We start from the raw sequence: 16,949 nt of genomic DNA on the forward strand, positions 1-16,949 counted from the left end.
AGAACAACTTTGTGTAGACAACGGAGCAGCGGTCGACCATTCAAGCAATTAGGGCAAAAGGGAGGGTGGTAGAGGTCATGGCAGAGAGGGCTTGTCTCCTCTCATGGCGCAATTCCTAGAGTGTCCTTTGGTGCCTGAATGTCCATGACCTTTATTGAACCACCCATCTTCCCCCAGATACAGCCTTTCCACGCCACGCTGCCCAATCCAAGTTCAGTCTGCTGTCTAACGTGTACACCATGGCGCCAGGAAACGAAGCAAGCCACCTCCCATCCCTCTGGGCTGCCCCCTCGTGTTCGTGCCTACATCCAATCGGCCACCACGTGCCACCTCTTCTACCTCCCAAACCTCTCTTTCATCTTGGTCACCTCTGCATTCTTCAAGCCCTCACTGGACGGGAGATGAGTCTGAGGAGAGACACAAAAGCCCAAACACGAGGGCTTGACGTGCCTTGTTTTGGTGCTGGGAGTTTGCGAAGACTGGAATTGACAGACAGGTTTACCATCTCAAGGGCAGAGGATGGAGAGGACCTGGGACACCCGAAAGTCAGGAAAAGGGTGGTTAGCACTGGCCCCAGGCAGATGTGCATGTTTAGAATTAACTCCACAGCACCGAGCCTGTCTGGTGCCGCCCCACCTGGCATACTTTTCTTGGCATGGTATCATCTCAAACAGCAGAGGTAGAATGTCAGCTTCCCCACTGGTTGAAGAGGGTCTAGAGAAATGGCCTTTGGACTTCCCGCCTTGCTTAACATATGTTTGATTCAGAGGAAGACCGGAAGATCTGGGAGACGGTGGAGGGCTTTGGGCGAAGAGACGGTTTAATGATTTGTGTCAATCCCTCCAAAATGGGGCCGAGGTACCAAGTCACGTGTAACTGCTGTGAACACAAGAGGATTCGAGACAAGGGAGCCCAGGCAAGGCCAGACCCTTTCTCTCACTAATCCGATCAGACGCTCTATCTTCCTTTGCAATCCGATTCAGGCCAACACTCAGACACCGTGGCATTTCCGGTCTCCCAAGAGAAGCACTAGACTTTCCTCACGTGGAGGCTCTTTGAGCCTAATGCACCGTGATTTGAACATGTTTGGAGGGACCTTCAGGAGCAAGAGAGGAAGACGTGGTTGCAGAGACTGCTGGCAACAAACTCTGACGCTGACATCCATCCATCCCTAGGAAAATCGCTGCCGCTTGTTTGAAAGACAGCTTCAAGTGGACGTCATGCTGACGGTAATCAGATTTAAAATTAGCCTTACCATATCTTCATCAAGAGATGCTTATTTAATTGCAGGGCTCAATCAGGAGACAAAATACTCCACGGCAATTTTGCCGACAAAGTAATTCTAAACAAACCAGAGGATTTAGAAGGGTTGAATCTCTGCGGAGTCCCTGTTGTGGGTGTCCTTAGAGCTTGCCTCTGTTCAGATCCATCTCCTCACGCTCCAGGTTTTCTAATTTAGAATTCATGAATTTAGAATTTATAAGATTTCCTTCCTCCAAACCCTAGGAACTCTTATTTATTTCTTTTTGGCTGGATACAGCATTGTAGGGTGGGGCGCCCTCTGTTTGCTCTGTGATCCTGGGAACTTCCTTATCCTCTCTGGGTCTCAGGCTTCTCATCTGCAAAATGAGGGAAATAAGGCCCTCCTTGAAAGACTGTCGAGAGGTTTAAAATAAGTAAGATATGTGATCTATTTCTATTTCCTTTCTTCTTCCCAAACCTAAATGGCTATGGGTACTCTTAGCCCTGATGTCCTTAGGGACATTGCTGCTGAATTGCTTTATGATATGCAAAAAGGAACATTTTGCTTGATGTCAGCGGGCAGAAGAAGATCCTCCTGTCCTCATCCCCTACATCTAGTTCAGCGAGTCTCAGCTGGGGGCAACTTTGCCTCTCAAGGAACATTTAGCAATATCTGGAGACATTTTTGGTTGTCGCAACTTGCTGTGGAAGGGGTGGGGGGCAGGTAGTACTGGAATCTAATAGAGTCCAGGGATTGCGCTAAACATGTTACAAAGCACAGACGGCCCCCTCCCCCCTTCCACAATGAAGGATTATCTGGCCCTAAATGTCAATACTGCAGAGACAGAAACCTGGCCCCAGAGGAGCCCATATGCAAGTTCCTCGAAGGTTAGGAGTGTGCCTTATACATCTTCCTCTCTCCTAAAGGAGGTTTTAAAGAGGGCTGGGAAAGTACTGAAGCGAGATTGCTCTAATTACTGAGTGTAAGGGGAAGATGATCTCGATTCTGCCTGACTTGGCCTGTCCTCTTTCTTCTTTGGCTTTCAAGTTGGGCTGTTAACATTTCTCTAACATCCTGCATTGACTCATTTCTTTTTGACTTGAAGTATTTCCTTCAATTTTCCCCGTTTGATATATGGGATTTACTTGTTTGTTATCTTTCTCCTCTACTAATATGGACACCGAGAAACATATTTATAGAGATATTCTGGAGTGTAAAGTTGAGAGTGCCTAGATCGGCCAAGGGACTTTTCTTGAAGTCATGGAGAGTGGCCCCATGGAATAAGATGCCAAACACTAGAATGAGTAGAATCACTGGATGACACGCCCCAGAAACCTGGCTAAACTGAGGGAAGATTCGTGTGAACAGGCTAATTTACCTAGCTAGCTCCATCCAGTTGGTGACACAAATACATATAATATACAGCATATTCTCAATGATATAATGTCTATACATTTATCTGTCATCTCTCTATTAATCATCTATCCATCATCTATCGTCTATCATTTATCTATTATCTATTTATCACCTATCTGTATCTATCATCTATGTCTGACTATTTGCCTGTCTATCTATCATCTATCATCGAATCTGTTCATCCATCCATCCATCTACTTACCTCTCTCTCTCTCTATATATATCCATATCTATCTATCTATATATGGGGAAATGCTTGGGAGGAGAAGATATTAAAATATTAGTGATGGTTATCTTAATTAGAAGTCATTTTCTTCCTGGGTACATGCTTCTGAATTTTCCAAATTTTCTATGAGTGTTTTATAAATTTAAAAATACACATTATTTTTAAACGAATTTAAAGAGCCATTTTCTGCACGTCTGCCCGAACCTTATACTCTGAAGATTTCTCTTCCTCCGTGTATCGCAAGCGAGATATTGGCAAGCTGCTGCTAAGAAATAAATTGCTCTCCGATGGCTCCAACTGAGAGACATGTCTGGGTAACAGCTGCTTCGATAATGACTTTATCTGGTGATGGATGAATTTCTGGTTGCTTTACAGATGTTGAAATGAGTTGGGCTGAATGAAATTGCACGTATGACCATATTTCTCCTCACTCCACACACAGTAGCTGCAGGGAATAGAGAGCCCCGAGCCGGAGCAGGAGGAATGACGTGAGACGGCCTGCTCTTCACAGAGGTAGTGAGCCCTGGGCGCTCGCTCCTGGAGAGCTGCACGTCGCTGGCAAATGCACCGGCGCAGCCACACTGTCCCACAGCCGGCTCCAGTGAGACGGCTTGGCTCCTACTCTCTCTTCTGCTTTGCATTCTGCGGTGATCGCACATCGCTCTTTTCCAAATGTAAACAGAAAAATGCAGAATCCTGTCTTGAGAAGGAACAGCTTCACTTCTCGAGAGCTACTAATCTCCAAGAGGGGAAGTCTTGGGAAGCTATTTATAGGAAAAATCATGGCTGTTCTTTGTCACAAGGGAGTGGCCCAATGGCAGCCACTGAAAAGGCTAATGGATGGCTAGCTGTCTTCTGTACTTGGAACGCCTCTTCACAAGTTCTGGGTATGTATTTTGGAAGCTAACCTTCTTAAAGAGCTACCCAGGCAACTTTCAAGGACCACGATGACCCCCAAAGAAAATGAGGAATTAGCTAAAGAAATCAACTAAGAAAAGACAGAACAGAGAGGAATGGGCCAGGAAGAGAAGAGATGGTAGACTCCAGGATAAATAACTCGGGCTTGTGTGGAATTCTGAGAACAGAGTTCTCTTACAACCTATAATGGGGATAAGGCATTTCATGTCCCTGGTGAAAAATCTAAGGCAACTGAAGCAGCTATAGAGACTTGCTCAGGTGTGAGGCTGAGCAGGTGAGGCATGGGCTACGGGACCATGACAGGGACTGCAGAACACCAAGCAGGCCAGGAGACAGCACACAGCTCATAGGGCTTACAGAGAAACCTACTATTTTGGAGATAAGAGATTACACTAGCAAAATGATCTGGCCGGCTTCCCCGATCCAAGAGAGAAATGTGAAATCTCAAATTTGGATCATAAAAATGAATAGCACGAGTATCAGAGGGTGACGAGCTGCCACCAACTGTCCTTTTGAGTCACTATTGCCCGTGGAGTCAGAGAAAGGCCGCTCAGACTCCGATTCAACTCCTTCCTTGCTGTGCAACCTTGGAGAGCGACCTAAATTCTCTGAGCTTTGGACTACTGATCTCTGAAATGGGCAACACTACCACCCCACCAGAGACAAAGGTGACATCATGCCAGGGAAGCATTTAGCACAATGCCTGCCAGGTGGTCAGTAAGTGGCACCCAGAGCCACACGGGCAACACGTTTCTCGTGTCTAATTAAAGCAAGTTACGGAGATTTCCCATCATTCCCGGCACCACAGGGACTACCCCTAAGCGCCCCACCTGCTGCCACCACCGGCCAGTCCTGCCTGACTCCTGCCTGTTGACTCGGTTTCCACTTTTAGTTCTACTCCTGCGGGCTGGACACCTGTTCTTGGTTTCCCCAGAAATTGCCAGGGTCTGGCCCAGTTGTTCAACATCCAGCATGACCGCATGGGAAGCTGAGGGTAGCATTTGAATGTGAAAATAAGGCTTAATAGCAATTCATAAGGAAAAAATGTGAAAGTTATAGTTAACCATGAGATCGACGTGGCCAGCAGCTAGCCTGGGAGGAGGGACAAAATATGACCAGATTCTCAAACTCAAAAGGACCTCAAGGTGGACACATGTTTTGATATTTGGTATCAGAAAGGTTTAGCTATGAGACTTTCCTATTTACTATTTATTGATTATTTACTATGTGATAGACACTGTCTTTTAAACTTACAAACATGACAACATAATCCTTCAAAAGTTGCTATACAAGAGTTACACAAAGTTCGACAAGCTAGGAAATAACTCACCTTAAGTCACACAGCCAGCAAGCAGCAGAGGTGGGGTTTACTTCTGCCAGGAGTCCATCTCAGTCCAGCCCAGACCATGTTTTACGTTCGTCTCCAAAGTGGGCCGTCTAGAGCATTTGGAGCAGTGTAAACGCGAATCCTGACACCACATGAGTGCAGGCCTAATGTTTCATATTTCTTTTTCCACCCACAGCCCCATAAGACAGATATTTCATGTTAGCATTCTGTAGCAATGGATAGATTTTACTCCCTCTGACCTGCGGCTGAGCCATTTCAGGATCCTGGCTTTTATGAGAAAAACCTCAGATGCCCTCCTCATGTAGCACGAACAGGAAGCCCGGTCTTCATCCTCACCTGGGCATTAGGGCCCCCCAGTCCCGCGAGACCGCCCACACCCCCGCGAGATCGCCCACACCCCAGCGAGACCGCCCACATCCCGGGGAGGCCGCAGCCTCAGCCAGAAGTTCATTCTTCCAGCTTCGATTCTGTCTCCAGTGCTCACGCTTGTGAATTTCACTTTCTTTAATATGAACTCGAATAAAATCATCTAAAATCATTTCTTATTGTATTTAAAATTTTTGTTGCCTTTCAAAAAATTTTTGGGAGAGGATGTTTTGGATATTATCATGGAATCGGAAATCCTTTATACTTGCTTTCTATTTTATGGTGTAATGATTTTCTTTGTGGACAACAATACAATTAATTTTGAGCATATTCCACAGATGTGTAAATAATGTATATTTATTGTAGATTACATATATTGAAATATCTCTTGAATCCAGTTGATCACATTAAAAGCCTAATACCATTATTTAAATCTCTATCTAAGGTATGGTGTTCATCAGTCCTTTGGTATACAAAATAGTTTCAGTTTAGGTATTTTAGGGCAATTTTATTTGGCACGTAGATATTTTTGTCGGTCATGTCGACGTGGCAAATGGGAGTGTGAAACAGTGTTATAAAGTAACTTTCCTTTTTCATAGCTTTCTATCTTTAATTTAACTTGCCTGATGTTTCCTTCTTCCCCGCGAACCCTCCCCCCATGCATGCCACTGTGACTTTGCTGGTGATTCTGCCCATCTCTGTATTTTCGATTATTCTGTGTCCTTTTGTTTTAGGTATATATTGTGTAACTAGCATTTGTCCAGATTTTGTCTTTTGAGCATTTGAGAAAGATTTTGTCTTATATTTATTTTTGTATTTATACATTAGGCTTCAAAAATATATCCTTTTCCTTTTATTTTTCTGTTCTTTGCAATGATAATTATTCACCTCTTTTACAGCACCCATATATAATCTCTGTTGGACTCAATTTGATCTTAGTAATTTGGTTGATTGATTACCTTTGACACAGGTGTAGCCTGGCCTCCGGACCCATGCTTCCTCGATTTGTCTTTTGTGCTTGTGCCAGTATGAAAGTGGTGCTCTTAAAATGCAAACCTGGTCATGCCATTCACCTGCATATATATGTCACCGGTTCCCAGTCACATAACGAATACACTTCTAGGTTCTTAGCATGACATGCCGGGTTCTTCCCCCTCTTTTCCAAGGGCCTCTCCCACTTTTCTCTCTTTCATACTCCTCATCTCTGTTCATGCCATTACACGTTTCCTCTCTCCAGGGCCTCGTGCTGTTACTTCTTCCAGAAATGCCCTTTATTAGTTCACTTAGAACGCATCGGTGGACTACCATTGAGACCCTGGCACCGTGCGCCTGCTTCCTCCTCTCGTGGAACCCACGGCCAGTGAAGAGGACAGTGAGGGGATCACACAGTTACCACAGGGAAGTAGAGCTGGCTGTGGGAGCCTAGGCCGGGAGTCCCTAACCTTGACTTTGATATCCAGGGAATACTTCCCAGGGCAAGTGACGACTGATCTGAGATGCCTTACTCAGTGGGCGCCAGCCATATTGAACGACTCACAGATTCTTGAATAGTCACAGGTTTTCGTGCTCTTCCTTTTTGTACGCTTCCTCTACCTGGAAAGGTTCTCTCTTGCATGGTAGACATCTTCTTTTTCAAGACCTAATTCAAATTTCTACTCCTCTCTTTTACCCATTTTCAAGTGTTGAACACAACCCCCCTTCTACTATTCTCCCTTGTACATATTTATACAGTACCATTTCTCTGTGCTGCAATGATTTGGTTTTATATTTGTCTAAATTACTTGATTATCACTTTCCTGATTTTACAAATTTTGTTCTTAGTTTTACAAATTTTAAATTTACAGATTTTATTCTTGGCGCATTCCTGGTATCTAGCTCTAAGCACATTTTTGATGATCGTATGAATGTTTTACTTTTTTGAAGTTCAAGGTTTATGTTCATTGTAAAATATTTCATAACTTAAAATGGATGGAAGGCACATATGTCTTTTAACAACTGTTCAGTTCATTATGAGAGCAGATAGGCAGGACGTGCTTTGGCCGATGATTAGAAGATGGCTTAGAATGGATTCGCAAGTAGACTCGAGAAACTTTCAGCCTTGCACTTTGTCTTCTGCAATGGCCATTAGGTTTTCCTACCCTTGAAAGTAGTCACCTTTGAGTTCGAGAGGGCCAGTTAAACACTCTTCCCTCCATAGGTTCTGATAACAATAAGACAGGAATTAAGATATCAGCACGTTTCCTCCCTCACTGCTCCCTTGGATCTGGATGACTGACTTGTCCCTACTGGGAAACCTGTACAATGGGAGCTGAGCTGGAGGTGGAAGGTTCGCTGTCTGGGAACGAAGCCTTGGGCAGCCCAGGGAGAGACGACGAGGTGGCCAGATGTGGACAGCAGCCCTGCGCCAGAACGCCAGCGCCGAACAATGACGCCACGCTCTCAGGCTCTCACCAGCAGTCCCCGGGAGGAGGGTCTGAGGAAAGGTAGGAGAATGCTTCCTTTGTAGTCTTGGAAGGATGGGTTCCTGTTCAAAGCAGGAGTGCCGGAAAGAGAGGGGCTGGTTCTTCCCGGCAAGGGTCGTAGGATGGATCCATCTCTTAAACCCAGAGTCCCAGGACCTCAGCTATCTTGGCCCAAAGAATTCCCTTTTTCACGGACGGAGTCATCATCCTAACTCCTAAGTGAAAAACGGTATGACTCTGTCTGCTTTCTTTTACCTAACGTTTGTCATTTATCATGACACTAGATAGATCAATAAATGCTCCTGACGTGAAGGACATACGTGTTATTATCATCAAGGTTTAATGATAATGGCAGCATCCATTTGATGCTCAGGCGTGTGTTCTCTGATGGGAAGCATAACCTCTGTAAATTACTATGGATTATAAAGGATTTTTTTTCTCCTGCAATTAACGGAGAGCCCTGGACCATGCAGTCTCAACCCAGGTCCATCTGTAATTGCACATCTTGGTGACATTAAAGAGCAGTGACCTGAAGGCACTGACATCTCTTCCAGTCTTCTGAGTTTATGATCCAGATATGCCTCCGGCGAAACTAGCCTCAGAGACATCCTTTGCTGGGCTCTGACCCATATTTTATTAATTCACGGTTGAATTTATTCAGCGCTGCCTTAACTTATTTCTAGCGTATGGGTTTACATTCTTTTTCATTGCTAAATGTGCTCCCTCCAAGTGTGACGTGTTTCATTTCAGCGGTTCTATAAATTATACAGTGGTGAGGAAGAAAACCAAAAACAGTCAGGAGGCAACAGCGATAAATGAGTAGATCATATTTTTACATAGTGAGCCTGATTTTCTCCATGAGATGAGACGGTCTTCTTAGAAGTAACATTCTTTGTTGACACTCAGAACCTACGGTGACCTGGCAGAATCCCCTAGGCCAGTGCTTCTTAAAGTTAATATGCACATGAATCACCCAGTCCCGTGGGTCTGGGGTGGGGATAAAGATGCTGCATTTCAGTCAAGCTCGCAGATGCTGCTGGCATCTGAATAGCAGGAACTTAAGTTGTCGCATCAAAACACCAATGCCCCAACTCATCACAATTAACTTTATTCCACAGCATGTTTAAGGGAATGTTATTCTCAGGAAGATGTTTAGGATTAAAATAATTAAAAAAAAAACTGAAAAGTACACATTTATGTATCTCTTCTTTTCATTAAATATATATCTGTTTGGCAAAAATGTTAGACTCTTTTGTACAAAAACAAAGCCAAAAAAAAAAAAAAAAAAGAACAACAACAACCCCAAACCCTTGCAAATTTTCAATATCTGTAATAATTACAATGATGTAAACTTGGACGTCTGACACCTCCCCCATCCTGTGGAGCCTGTGCTGCAGCAGAACCCCCACCCCTGGGAGCAGGACACTAACCCCTTAGACAGTGACCGCCTGTCGTAGAGGCATTTAGGTTTCGTGTGTCAGGGATGGAGCATGACGACTGATTTCACCACTTGTGCTTTCAGCTGAGGGGCTGGGAGGGCGCGTGGAAGTGAGGGAGGCGGGTCAGGGCTGGGGCGGGGGGAGGAAACGCTAGACTAGCTGCTGAGGAAAGACTGGTGGCCGTCACAGTGCAGAGGCGAAGTGGGCATGGGACCTGTGGCTGTGTCTGGGAGCCCCCGTGCTGGCGAGAACGAGGATGCTGCTGTAGGGACCAGAAAGGAACAGGGCGAGGCAGAGGCCGCGACGGAGGAGCGCGAGGGTCTGAAAGCGGATTTCACTTCACGCGGAACCGGTGGTGTGGGCCGACTCTAGGGAGAAGGGGCGCGAGGGGGTGCTGTTTGGTCTTGTCAAGCAGCCAGGCTGTTTCTTCCAGACACGAGCCTCGGGGTGTCCCCTCGGTCTGGCGGGCGGGTGGAGGGCAGTCAGTGCTGCTGGCTTTCACACTCCAGGAGGGCGGGACGTGCCTGCTGGGGGCTAGGATGGAGGGCCCTTCGGCTCTCTAATCGGTGGTGGGTTTTGGTCTTCTACCAGTAGACTGCAGCAATGGGAAGTGACCTAAAGCAGTGGCGTCTAGAAACAGAATCGAGGTGGCAAGCCAGGTGCCGGGCAGGGGCAGAAAAATGCTGGGCTAGAGGCGAGGCCAGAGGAGGTGTTGGCCACGGCGTCCCGAGGCGTGGGTGTGTTTTCATTCTCTCTCCCGCGAGCTCGGTCTTCCAGTGTGGGAGGGGGCGCGCCTGGGCCGGCCACTTCAGTTACAGTCATACACGAAGTCGTAGTTGCTGGGCTCCTTGGGGATGGGCGGGGGCGCGTCGGGGATCTGGATGTTTTCCAGGTCGAGGAGGCGCAGCTTGATTTCCATGCTGAGCAGGGTGTCCAGGTCGTTCCGCGTCAGGTCGCTCATCATGTCTTTCCCCAGCAGTGCATTCAGCCCGTCTGTCCAGATACAGTACTGGTAGGAGAGGAGTTGACAATGATAACTATTGGTGACAACGATAAGAGTATATTAACAATAGCTAACACTTACTGGTTACCCAACGTATGCTAGGCTGGGAGCTACGTGCTTTGCCTACATTGTTATTATCATATTCACAGCGTCTCTGTAAAGTTGACACTTCTGTTAACGCCACTGTTTTATGGCGAGGGAACTGAGGTACAGAGAAGCTCCATCACCTGGTAGTATGTGGGGCGGGTGGGACTTGGACCTCTGCTCTGCGATCGAGCTCCAGAGCCCATGCTCTGCCATGCAAGGAATGCCTCCCTGCGTATGAGCAGGACCTGAGTCCCCACGACCGTGCACCGTCATATCTCCAACTTCCCACCGGTGGGTCTATGATTTTAAGGTGTTGGTGGAATATTTCCCAACACTCTTGAACTCAACATCAGGTCACGCTTGCTTCTTTCCCAACTCCAGGCGAGGCTCCTAGTTGAGTAGCTAATTTCTTCTGCCCGCTCTATCTCATTCCTAGAACTCATGATGACAGCCCCGTCACATCCTGGAGCCAGTGGTGGTCCCCCTTTGCATTTCTCAGCAAAAGGGATGGGAAATAACCTTCTGTTGCCCAACATCTGGCGGTCAAAGTGGCTAAAATTGTTGGGTGATCTTAACGGGAGGTGGGTTGGCCTCCTGTGTGGGAACCTTTTTTGCCTGGATCCCCAGTTCCCAGGGCTTCTCTCCATGATCTTTGGGTCACGGTCCCTGGGGACATCACTTGTTTTGGAAAGAACTAAGGATTTGCTTCTTCCTCTCTCATAAGATTAAACACGCCCTTTGCCCCTCCAGTAGATTAAGAAATCCTCAAGGAAAGGAACTGGGCCGTGTTTACCTGAGGACCTGCCTTGTTCTTGTCAGCTTCCCTCCCAGAGGCTGGAGTCCTGCCATGACCTGGTTTTAGAGCTGTGACACCTGGTGAAAGAACTAGCCTCTGCTGCCAGCATCTCAGACAACTGCCTGCGTTTTGTGCTTTGCTCGTGCATTGGAATCCCTAGTCCTCTGCAGGACCTCTATGTTAGCAACCGCTGTGCTCCTCTTGTTGATTCGTTCTTCCTTGTAGCACGTGCCCTAGATTCTCCACCCCTCCTGCCCTTACTAGGTCAAGTTGCAATTCCAGACCCTAATTAGCCTGTCCTTTGCACTGTGATTACCTGGGCTGCGTTCCAGAATATAGAGCAGATCTCCACATAAAAGTACTACCAGATAGCAAGCACTATACGACTCTTAAGCCATAGTGATGTGTCAGAATGATATGATGGAATCTACCATGATGAATACTGGTGGTGCCACTTTTTAAGCTGAGGAGGTGCTCTATGGTTGCATCATGAAGCCCATGTCTGAATGGTGCAGCCCCGAGCTGTAGAGCTTTGGTTCTGTCTTGGCTATGTAATATCAGCCAAAGTGTTTAACCCATATAAACGCAGGGTGAGTGCTAAGGGGTTTCTGGAAGTATCAGTGTCCTCATGAATACCTTAGGTAGATTTTGAACACATCTAAACATTCGTTTCCTTATAAATAACCTTAATAAAAACAAACAACTAAGTCCTACCCTAGAGATCCTTATCTTATAGATCTTGGGTGGGAAACCTTTATTTAGAAAGACGTCCAGCTAATTATGATGCACTTCCAGACATGGCTACTACCGAACTCTACGTTCCCCAAGGCCCTTTCCAGGCCTGGCTCTGTTTCATTGCAAATCCCTAAGTACTGGGATTACTGCTCTTTGCACACAGCCTTCCCAGTCCTGGCTAGCTTCCTAGTACAGATTAATTTAACCCGCAGGAATACTTCTGCAGTACCTTCTTTTGAGAAGCAGCAGGCACAGAACATTTTATTAATAAAGTACGTCGACCAATAAATACAAATTGTAGTCCTGAATCTGGGTTGAGGTATTAGTATGAACTTACGATGTATTTTGTCTTTTTAAAGAATCATAACTCCTAGTTCTGTCCACAAAAGCCCTAAAAATAATGACCAACTGGGTAGTAATAAGCACATTTAATACCCAGATCCTGGTTACTAAATACTATTTCCTACCAAAAAGAACCAAGGCTCCATAAAGAAAAGGCAGGAAACACACGAGATGAGCCTGGAATATTGCGTCACATGAGAATGACTCAAAATTATCAAAGACATCCAGTCATGTCAATAGGACTCAGAAGCCAAGCAAAAAGTGTTCCTATTCTCTCTAGATAAGATAAATTGGGGACTGATAATGACAACTGCAACCTATGTTTGAATGTTTAAATTTAAAAATACGTTTATATCCATAACTTCACACTAATGTTCAAATACCAAAAGTACCTTGTTGATCTTGGGAAGTTGCTCATTATTTAAAAGGATAAAGGAATCAAGTTTTTATCCTGCCTGTCATATATGAAATGTATCACCTCACAGTAACCAAATAGTTAATGAGGCCAGTTTCTCCTTATGTAACTATCCCACTTATAAACGAAGAAGAGATCACAGAATTGAGATATCAACATTTTGCAGCCTCTAAAGTATGCAAGGATCTAGGCAATAATAATCTCTAATGGCTGTTAACATCCCCCAAATAGAGGCAACCGGACTCCATGGAAGAACACAAGTGCTGCTTGTTTCTAAAGTAGAGCCTGAATTTGGTTAACCCTCTGACTACCGCTTACGAGGAAATACAGAAGATAAACATGTGAAATTACAGCAAAGGTTGTAGTAGCCAGAATAATACCCTCCCTCCTTTCAAAGATAACCACGTCCTAATCCCCAGGACCTGTGAATATGTTAGGTTACCTGGCAAAGGGAATAAAGGTTGCTAGTCAGCTCACCTTAAAATGGGGCGGTGGGGGCGGGGGGAATATCTGGGATTGTTCCCATGGGCCCAATGTAATCACAATGGTCCTTAAAAGGGGCAGAGGGAAATGGAATAGCGGTGAAGGAGAGAGTGAAGTGAGAGGCAGAGGGAGGTTTGACTATGGAAGAGGAGGTTGGAATGATGTGAAGTGAGGACTCAGCCCAACACTGCTATGTGTGGATGGAGGCCACGAGCCTAGGAATGCAGGTAGGCCTCCAAGACTGTAAAGGCCGAGGACATGGATTTTCCCCTGGAGCCTCTGCAAAGGAATTCAGCTCTGCTGACACCCTGATTTTAGCCAAGAAAGACCTGCATCAGACTTCTGACTTCCAGAATTGTAAGATAATGAACTTATGTTGTTTTAAGCCATTAAGTTTGTGGTAATTTGTTATAGCAGCCACAGTAAACTGATACACAGACTTACAATAAGCAAAATCTAGACTATTGGCAATATTACCAGACAGATGACCTGGTGTTTTCAATAAATAAAAATTATAAGGAAAAAAAGCACATGTGCATGGTCACAAGAAATGGGGGTGTGGGGTGTGGGGTGTTGAGGGAGAGAGAGAGAGAGAAGGAGGGAGGGAGAGAGAAAGAGAGAGAGAGAGAACGTATTGATTCAAGGAAACTTAAGAAACTTGATAATCAATTGCTATGTGTGGATCTTACTCGGCTTCTTATGTGAACAGAATATAAAAGAAAAACACAGAAATGAGACAATTGGAGAAATCTGAAAACTGACTGTACGTGGTGGTATTAAAATTTTATAAAATTGGCTGTGATCGTGGCATTGTAGTTATGTTTCAAAACGAACGTGTTATTTAGAGATGCACACAGGCATATTTACAAATAAAATGATATGATAGCTGGATTTGCTTCGAAAACAATCTGGGGTGTGGCAGCCGGGTGCGGGCGGGGTAGAGGTGATAACTGCTGAATCTGAGTGAAGAGCACGGGCGGGAAGTTGTGCGTTCAGGTCTCTTCCCAGCCTCACTGTGCAGGAGCCAAAGGGAAGGGGTTCTGGAGCAAGACCTCTAGGGTTCAAACCCCTGCCCTGTCGCTTGCTACTTGTTTGACCTTGGACGAGTGTCTTACACTTGTCCTCTCTGTGCCTCATTTCCCTCCTTAATAAAATGGGGATAGTATCAATCTGTTTCTTTTGGAGTTATATGAGAATTAAGTGAGATGAAGTGCATAAAGCATCGAACACATAATTACTATTACCTTTACTATTGTGGAGGTATTTGATTTTGGGAAGCCTCTCTCTCCTTATTTGATGAATGAGGATATCTGCAATAAAACTTTGTATTTTTACAGAGCGATGATGCCAACGAGATGAGGTCAAAGATGTGAAAGTGGACTGAATAGATTAAACAAGCTCACAAGCGTACAGCATTTCTCTCCTTGCTGTATCAAAAGTGGCAGATATGAATACAGATTCAGCGGCCCCAGAACATTATCATTATCTGGAATTAATGTACTCTGGGGAAAATGGTCTCACATAGATTTAAATAACATCCACGGCTCTACTATTTTAGGTAGTTTTCTACACAGCTGTATACATCTTGAATATGGTGACCTGTGTGCAGCCATAATTTTATTTAAAAAGAGAAACAGTAGGACATGGAGTCTATTTTCAGGAAGATAAAGACAAAGTCATATCCTTCAGCAAACTAAATGTCAAGTAACACTGAATTATATTTAGGCACCATTCTAAATGCAGGATTTGCATCTAATCTTTCCTCTCTCTTTGGGATGTACAATTTTATTCAAAAGCGTCGAACCAGTGAACACCAGATACTGAATAACTTCTAAATGAGCTAAAGCTCCTTGGGGAAATGGAGAACAAAAGTCAGACTCTATTAAAATGTTCTCTTCCTTTTTAAAGGCTGTTTATGCAACCACACGCAAAACAAAAATTTGAATGGTATCATCTAAAATAAGAGTTGCAAGCATGATGTCGAATTCTAGTTTACAAGAGAAAAAGTTAAATCGACCATAGCAGCTACTTTATCTTATAAATGCATTTTCCTAGATTTATGCTAAATATTTTAAATATAGCTGACAGCGTGCTTCAAGAAGAGAAACAAATTATACATATAACAAGATGTCAAAAAGGAATAAAAGCATCTCAAAAATAAAATCCAACAGCAGACACAGCCCTAAACCTCTCAAAATAATTTAAAGAAACATGGTAGAAAATCTACTTTATGAAGTGTTTTAAAGAACAGAGACAAGTTTATCTTGGAAAAATCCTGACCCCAAACTAAATATTCAATGAAAACCAAAGCTGTACCCAAGACTGCTTTATTCTCTGGGTTAACAGTTATGCCCTTTTGAATATGAAGCATTTGTACATTCATTTTATTTACCACAAACTATTAATTGAGCTCGTAAGAAGTTGAGCGTGTTATAAACTGGCTGTTTTTCAAGAGGTATCCATTGTATCCTAAGTCAATAAGATAGTCCTTTATTCACAGTTTTTCTCAGGCAGGCTTCTAATTTTTTTAAGTAAAATTGCTTCCTTTTCAGTATTTTTCTCCTTGTTTTTCTAGAGAAAATGTGACGTGCTCTCATAAATTAACCCCGCTGAGATCCTTACCTCATGCTTGTCAGGAGCGATAAAGTTCAGTTGGCAGTTTGAGTCATACAGGATCGAAAAAGCAAGTTCAAGCACCTCCTACAAGAGAGTAGAGAGAACACCGCGTTAACGGACATGGGCACATTCGCTTCGCAGTTGCACATGGCTGCAGGTCGCACACGGAGTAGGGCTTACAATGTGTCCAGGGGAGCAGAAGTTAAGTGAGTTGTCCAGGGCCACACGACCCCGAAGCTGTGCCGCCCTCTCTTCCTCAGCGTCTCCCCTCTGGGGAGACCGTGAAAAGCGGTCAACAATTCCCTAGTCAGGGGCTTTGAGGGTCACTCTCTCTTTGATCACCCCCAAGCAGACAGACGTCTGTAGGGTATGAATTTCTGGAAACACGGAAGGTCATGACAGGGCTTTTGGGTGAACTCATTATCTTTAGGTAACGTATCTGTCCTTTCTGATCATTCAACTGCTACACAGCAAAGGCTACACCAACTCGAGACTTTATCCTGGAGCAGCTGCGGGGTGCGAAGGGGAGGCAGGGGCGCAGTATCAGACTGCCCGGGCTCGGTCATCGGTAAGTGTCTACTGAGTGCAGACTATGAGCCAGACACAAAGATCCAGGACTAAGTGATGCTGTCATGTCACTGTAGCTGAATGATCTTGGCCAAGGCACTCAGTGTCATGTCTAATACGCACTTCTCAAATTGTCTACGTTGTACAATACTAGGTACAGTGATGACCCTGCTGCTCTGAGCAGTCAACAGGATATGGCCTTTGGAAGACGAGAGTCCTCATACATCTCAACACCCTAACTCCTCCAACCAAAGGGTATCCATCCCGGCGCATGGCTACAACACACGTGGTAGCCTAACTCCCTTCTTAGGCACTGCTGCTAACCACCCCTCTTCCCCTGCTGTGGTCTGGGAGCTGCATGCCCAGTGTCTGTCCATGAGGCATTCATTCTTGGCGGGAGTGGGAGGTAGGGGGTAGATTTCTGCACATCATTCTCTGACCTAACATCTGCCAGAGGATTTGCCTGTGGCTAGTAACTCACAGCAGG

General features: G+C 45.0%; 1 protein-coding gene across 1 annotated transcript in view; it reads right to left on the minus strand.

Moving 5' to 3' along the window:
• Positions 1-9,288: 9,288 nt before the first annotated feature.
• Positions 9,289-16,949, minus strand: part of ELMO1 (engulfment and cell motility 1) — a 404,818-nt gene continuing 397,157 nt past the window's right edge. Inside the window, 2 exon segments of the mRNA XM_006912067.2 lie at positions 9,289-10,427; positions 15,902-15,979. Of these exon segments, the coding sequence (XP_006912129.1) occupies positions 10,227-10,427; positions 15,902-15,979 (279 nt within the window). The 3' untranslated portion in view covers positions 9,289-10,226.

Source organism: Pteropus alecto, unplaced genomic scaffold, assembly GCF_000325575.1.
Source record: "Pteropus alecto unplaced genomic scaffold, ASM32557v1 scaffold21, whole genome shotgun sequence".
Taxonomy (NCBI): domain Eukaryota; kingdom Metazoa; phylum Chordata; class Mammalia; order Chiroptera; family Pteropodidae; genus Pteropus; species Pteropus alecto.